Source organism: Helianthus annuus, chromosome 2 (assembly GCF_002127325.2).
Source record: "Helianthus annuus cultivar XRQ/B chromosome 2, HanXRQr2.0-SUNRISE, whole genome shotgun sequence".
In the NCBI taxonomy this organism is placed as follows: Eukaryota; Viridiplantae; Streptophyta; class Magnoliopsida; order Asterales; family Asteraceae; genus Helianthus; species Helianthus annuus.
This window is the reverse complement of record NC_035434.2, coordinates 55,312,502-55,320,036: the sequence shown is the minus strand read 5'-3', so window position 1 is coordinate 55,320,036 and position 7,535 is coordinate 55,312,502. Positions and strand designations below refer to the sequence as shown.

Here is a 7,535-nt window from a genome sequence, read left to right as displayed (position 1 = left end):
GCCAATTAAAAAATTTCATGTGGGGTTGGGCGTTATTCGGCTACACATAGTCTTAGATGATTTGGTTCGGTTTTGAGTTGTTTATAAGTCTAAATCAAAAGTTTTAATTATCAAATAATGTTAACCGTACAGTTTTTGTTTAATCGGTTTTTGTTGATTGGTTTTTGGTACAGGTATTGTTTAGTTACGGGCCGTTTAGATGTGTAATGAATTTGGGTAAAAGTGTGGGTCATAGTTTCACAACCAAAAGAGTTTATTGACTAAATATCATAACTACTTGTTAATTACCCTCATTTATAGAGTAATTTTGATAATTACCATACGAGTAAAATAATTATGAAAATGTCACCGCGTCTTTTTTACTTTTCCACTTCATTCGTACGTTTTGTACGATAAGATACTTTGTATTTGATCTTTTGTCCAATGTAGCACGAGAGATTTCCGACCCGTTTACATACAAGAATTTGGTAATCGTAAACAAACACAAGATTGAAAACCATATTCAACTTCGATAATCAAATCACATACTACAACCGACGATTGCGAAACAATAACTCGATTAAACCCTAAACCATAAACCTTACATAACCAATTCGACAGGATACTTATCGATACAATCCAACCAAGGACTATGGGCAACTGGTTTTACGGTCCGTAACGCCTTCCAAACAGCACTATTACACTTAAATCCACTCCCAAATGCAATCTGCCAAACTCTATGACCCTTTCTAACCCTTTCTTTCCCTTCAATGTAAGCCAACTCATACCAAATCGAACTCGAAGACGTGTTCCCAAATCTATGAAGCGTCATTCGTGACGCCTCAACATGCGTCGGCGATAGCTGGAGATTCTTCTCCAGCTCGTCGATCACAGCTCTACCACCCGCGTGTATACAAAAATGATCAAATGCAAGTTTAAAATCCGGAATATACGGTTTAATACTCTTCTTGAACAATTTCTTCGCGATCAAGGTACAAAAGAACAACAACTGTTCGCTGATAGGAAGAACAAGCGGGCCCAACGTCGTAATGTTCGTTTTCAACGCTCCACCAGCGATCGCCATCAAATCTTTCGATAACGAAACCCCTGTCTTCCCATTATCGTCTTGTTCTTGATACACACAACGAAATGCCTTATCATCCGATCCTCTATGCGTTCGGACCACATGAACGAGCTGGTACTTGGCTCGTGATCTATCAACAGATTTGTTCGATAACAGAACCGTGGATCCACCAACTCTGAACAGGCAATTGGGGATCAACATTGACTTCTTGTTCCCGAAATACCAGTTCTGAGTGATGTTTTCGGTGCTGACCACAACAGCGTATGTGTTTCGTTGAACTTGTAGCATATCTTTTGCTAGATCGATCGTGATTACACCCGCACTGCAGCCCATTCCTCCTAGATTGAAGCTTTTAATATTGCCCCTCAGTTTGTACTTGTTAACTATCATGGAGGATAATGATGGAGTTGGATTGAATAAACTGCAGTTGACCACTAGAATTCCTATGTCTTTTGGTTTGATTCCAGTGGTAGAAAACAGTGTGTCTAATGCACCAAACATAACCTGTGATAGAATTTAAAGAGAGAGTTGAAACATTATTGATGAACAATATTTCTTGCAATATTAAATGAATGATGAACATCGTTATTATAAATTGTAACCATGGAAACTAATTATTATGGGTATATACAAGAACTAGCTTAGCTCTACCTCATGAGTTACTCGAGATTCGTTTGGTAAAAGATCGAATTGAGCTTAGCTTAATGAGTTTGATCTCGAGTCTAAAAATAAGCATGTTTCAACGAGCATGTGCTTCATTATCCCACGAGCCTAAATAAGCATATTATTTTTATTTTTTGTATTTAATATATTTATAAATTTGTATTTATTTAATCAGTGGGGAAGCTTGAAAATTTTCACTGGAGCAGTGGTGGACCCAGGAATTTTTCCATGGGGGTGCGGAACATTTTTAAAAATTTTAGGCCCCTAGGTATATAAGTAAAAAAATCAGTTCGTATCGGGACGGGTCAGGTCGGGTCATGTAAAACAAACGAACATCAAACTAAATATAATCATCAAAAACATGTCAAACCTTGTTACAAACATAATTAAAACGTCGACGCCCTACGGGTTTTCATTTTTTGAAATCTATTCAAAACATCATCCAAAGTTAATTTCTTAAGCAATTCTTTCTCTATATAACATAAGTTCATCGCTCCATAATATAATGTTTCAATTTTAATTTTAATTTTCAACTATTCAAGCCCTACAAATCATAACGTAAGTTGTAATCACCCTAAAAATATATAAACAACATAATCACCCTAAAAATCATCTAAACAACCATAAACAACGTCAAAACACACAAAATTTCAAACATATTTAACAACTTTATTACCCTTTTTCTCCTATAATATCAACCAAAATCATCAAAATAACAAAGAAACTTATCCGTGTTCGGATTCCGGTTAGATTTAGTGTCAAACGACAGTGGTATGGTGGTTGATTACGGTGGTCGCTGGCGGCTAGACTGTTGTCGTTGGGTGATGTTGTTCGTTGGCAGTGCAGGGACGCGAGAGAGAGAGAGAGAGAGAGCGGGAGAGAATTTCTAAAGGTTTTGGGCTTTAACTATTTTATTATAGTTTGAAATATTGTTGGGTTTGGTTAATGGGCTAAGACTTAGTGGGCTAGCTAGTTAGGAAAATTATAAGGGGTAAAGGTATGGGTATTTGGGTTTAGTTAGTTAGGTATTAAAAGTTATATAATTTAGGTAGTATTTTTTTTAAATAAGAGTTTACTAAAAAAATTATAAATTGATAACAGTTTTTACCTAAGGGGTGCAGACAAAAAATTTCAAGGGTGCGGTCGAAAAATTCCAAGGGGTGCGGACGAAAAATTCCAAGGGGTGCGGACGAGATTTTCGACGGAACTTAGCACTAAATTTTTTTTTCCCCGGGGGTGTGCCCGCCCACCTTGAACGATACTTGTGTCCGCCCCTGCACCGGAGGGTAGGAAGTCACCGGACCTAAAAATTTTATATAAGTAAATTTTTTTCTTATAAAACCGGAGGGTCGAAAACGTATATACCTAAAAAATTATATACGAAACTGAAGGGGTAAGGTCCCAAAAACCCCATAATAAGTACTTGGGACCATACCACAACCTTGTCTTTCAGCCCTTTTTCGACCTTGCGCGGCCGCGCACTGGTCCTACAAAGAAGGCTTAAGAGACAGGTAGCAGACAACACTTGCGCACCAAAGGGAAATCATAAACCCTTGCGCCTTCCTCCGTAAACAAAGGATAAAAATCCTCAGTTAAACACTTCCGCTCAATAATATCCAGACTTGGATATTATTTACCCAACTGATGCCACACGATAAAGAATCACACCACCAGATTATGGCAACAATCTTCTAGAAGGACTCAATCGTGCACCACTAGACGGTTATAACCACTAGACGGTTATAACCGTCTGGACACGTGCCCTCATCTCAGGACTCCCTGAAATCACAAAGATGGCATGGAGTTGGAGGAAACCTCCACTTGATCGCTTTCCACGTGGCAATTCCCCAGCCATAGATCTGAACAGCGATCCGTGTGCACACACATCGGATCGAGAAGATTAACGAAAGGAAATGTAACCGCTTACGGGGTTAGCATCTTCCGTTAACATTTCATCAATAAGTTTTCCTACCCAAACTCTCGGCTATAAATACAAGAACAATTCAGGTATGAAATTCAAGTTACACACACTTCGTCAATACTTCTTCTTCTTCATAAACACATACTTATTCTCACGCCGGAGTCGGGTCAAGGAGAGAACCCCTCTTCTCCCATTGACGAGGCTAACGGTGTTTTGTTTTGCAGAGGTTATCGGAGAAGAAGACCAGTCACAATCGAATCAAACGAGAGAGAACAACCCCCTTTTATGCAGATCCAAACCCCCTAGATAATTTGATTCCGGTCATTTATCTAATGTTTGTTCATTGGCGCCCACCGATTCCCCTGATTTATCAGTTTTGTCTCGTTTCGATTCAGTTTCCGTCATTCTCTGTTCTCACATGGCAGAGAATTCATCATCTCACCCATCAGGTCCTCGATCTGAATTCAAGGGTTCTACAACCCAAAATACTCAGATCAACGGAATCATGGGAATCAACAAAAGTAACAGTCACTCAAACGAAAAGGACTCCTCAGATCAACTCATAGAGAGAGCTCCGGAATACTGGTTCGGCAGATTCCAAATGTCTTTAAACCAAATTTTCACACAAAATAACAGATACTAGTCCCCAAACATCAGATCTGATATTCTGCAAGAAGGCAGTGGCAGGATTGATACTGTAGTATTGGACCCATGAATACCTTATCAGTGGGACATCCAATCTGACAGTTATGCCAGGGTAATTCCAAAATCAGAAGGTTCCAATGGCCAGACATCTGAACCAAAACACATATACATGGTGCAAGGAGGCCCTTCACGAAGGCCAAACAATCGACACCATGATCAACATTGGAGGGAACAACAAGTTGTATTTCCTGTTGTTCCCGGAGGCCCTATGGAAGAGCGACCAGTCATCATTACTGGCATCTTCGGCCATTACCGAACGGACTATATGTTTATAGATCCAGGAAGCTCGATGGATATCATATACGAGCAGTGCTTCAAACAAATTGATCCAGAAGACAAAGCACGATTAGAGCCGGTTGATTTCCCTCTCACCGGATTTTGCAATGAAGTTGTATTCCCATTAGGGCAAATAGCATTTCCTGTGACTCTATCTGATGGCGAGCATTCGCGCACAGTCACAGTAAACTTCATGGTCATGCCGCCAACATCACGCCTTGATGTCTTGCTCGGAAAAAGGTCACAAAGGGAATTCAGCATGATTACTTCTATTCCACATGCTGCGTGCGGGATTCCAACAGAAACTGGAGTAGCAATTCTATACTCAAGCAAGGAAGTCATGTAGCATAAGTTTCTAACATACAAAAGGGACGTGACGGGTGGTCCATTGGACAACCCTTAAGCATGTTAAAAGATGAAATAATCCTTCGCTTAATCGTGTAATTATCTTGAATTAGATAACTACTGTTGCTTATGTTTCAGGTGCGGTTCGGGAGTTAAAAGATGGATTAAATGCAGCTTTGGAGACTTTGGTGATGAACGGGTCGAGCGTGGAACAAGAGACAAAACAAAGAAGACAAGTCAGCTCACCACTGTAAATTACGGTCCTACCGTAATTTACGGTGGACCTGGATTTCATCTGTTCCCCACCGTAAATCAGTCTCTAGACACCGTAACATTTTATTGTCCACCGTAATTTACGGTGGAGCCGTAAATTACGGTGGTGTCTGACGGAAAAAGTGTAACTGCCACAATTAAGTTAGTTCGATGGTGTCTTTTCATCATTCATCATCATTGGACGGTTAGAGAACATCTTGGGGGCGAATTTGGCTGTGCTTGCTTGGTTTTGGACAATTTCTATCATTCGGTTTGTATTTTCAATTCGCATGAACATTGGATTTGCTATTATGATGATTCACCAAGCCATGTCCGGCTAAACTCTTTGGTGATCATCTTAGGTGAAGGTTTCTTGAACTTTTGTGTGTTTTATTTCTGAATTTCTAGAATGATAACTTGCATTGCTTGAATATCATGGTGTATGTTTGGTTGATTGTAACTTGTTAATCGATATTGAAATTTCTAGTCTTAATCGTACGTTCTTGGTGCCGTTGGCAATCGAGATATCACGGGAAGGGTTAGGGTTGGTTATTGATTAATTGGTCATCGGGAAACAACCTTGCGTTTATATAATCCGAGTACTTTGTTCCCTTTTATCACTTCAATTATCTATACACGAGTTATGTCTATGTAACTCTTTCTAGTTGGAATTACACACAATTGTTTAAAGAAGCTGAAACCTAAGATGATCATTGTTCTCTCCTAATCTGTTTTACAACCACATTTGATTTGAAATTAGTTTTTAATTTAGTTTTCTAAAACAACAATCCAAACTCTTGAATTTTAATTTCTGCAATTTAGTTTAATATTAGTTTAAGTACAAAGCTATACAATCGACACACCTTCCACATACTCCCTGAGTTCGATACCCTCTTACTACTATCTATAGTTGTTTTGGGGATAAAATTTGATAGTGACCACGACATCACGTCAAATTTTGGCGCCGTTGCCGGGGAGTAGTGCGCAACGTGTGTTAGTTTAATAGTTTTGTTTTGTTATTTTCGGGTTTACGTTGGTTGTGTTTAGTGTGCAGGTACTTCAGGTGTATGCATACTAGAGGCTCTCACAGGTCATCACCGCTATCGTTTGATCCGGAAATTGAAAGAACGCTAAGACAAAACAGAGTTTTAGTACGAGAAAACAAAATCATCGGTTCACCCACTTCACCCATCACACCGAGAAACATCATGGCTGATTCTCAAATTCCACCTACAACGGGTCAATCATCCTCACCCTTTATACCTACTTCCACCCAACCATCACCAAATACCACATTACCTAACACCACCGCTGAATTCACACCATCCAATGTCACCCAACCAATCACCACTCAAACTGAGCCTACCATCACCTACAACCCATCCACCACAATCCCACCATTATCCCATTTCTTTCCCCCAACTGCGGGTCAATCATCATCCACTTTCACAATTGCACCAAACTCAACTATTGTGCATACTACTTCATCCTTTAGACCACAACAATCGGGTTTTCAGTATTCGACCATCCCATTTGGGCAAACTTCGGGAATTCAAGGAGATGGTTATGATGAGGGATTTGAAGATTTTAAGGGGTATGATGATGATGGGTACGCTTATGGAGGTTATGGTGATCAAGGGGAGTTTGGGTATGTGCAAAGTCAATCTCAAGGGATGGCAAGTGTTGGTGGGATGCCACAACAACAACTTATACCACAACACATTCGGCCAAGACCACAAGGGCCACCAATGCAACCACCTATTCCATTGCAACAAGTCCGGCCACAACATGTACAACAACAATTTCAAAGACCACCTCAACGCCCACCGATGCGACAACAACAGTTTCAACAACCAATCGCACCACAAGGGCAAGTACCAAGGCCAAATGGTCCTATTATTCCAAGAGGTAGGTATGGTGTACCAAGGAGACACCTTAGAGAAAATGTGAGGGGCATTGAAGCACATTTTCGGCCGGTAATCACGCAAAACCCTTCACCGGTAGTCATTCCTCATAATGATCAAGGGCGAACATTTGAAGTAAGAACCAACTCTTTGCAAAGTTTACCAAAGTACAAGGGGTTGGCAACGGAGGAGCCTTATTTTCATTTAGAGGCTTATGACTCGATTTGCAACACTCTTGGGAGTCAAGGGTTTTCAGCCGACGATATTAAATTGGTTTTGTTCCAATTTTCATTGGAAGAGAAGGCGAAAAAATGGTTCTACACGTTACCTTCGGCATCCATATATACATGGGGGGAGATGCAACAAACTTTCTTGGATGAGTTTTACACCGCCCAAAAGACCAACG

At 40.1% G+C, this 7,535-nt stretch overlaps 1 protein-coding gene across 1 annotated transcript; it reads right to left on the bottom strand.

Moving 5' to 3' along the window:
* Positions 1-350: 350 nt before the first annotated feature.
* On the bottom strand, positions 351-1,604 carry LOC118489350 (3-ketoacyl-CoA synthase 4-like). The gene has a single exon (XM_035987186.1). The coding sequence runs from the start codon at positions 1,562-1,564 to the stop codon at positions 581-583; it is 984 nt and encodes a 327-aa protein (XP_035843079.1). The 5' UTR covers positions 1,565-1,604; the 3' UTR covers positions 351-580.
* Between the last annotated feature and the right edge of the window lie 5,931 nt (positions 1,605-7,535).

Bases quoted from the DNA above. Each gene is read 5' to 3' on its own strand.
- LOC118489350 (XM_035987186.1), bottom strand. From the start codon at position 1,564: ATGTTTGGTGCATTAGACACACTGTTTTCTACCACTGGAATCAAACCA.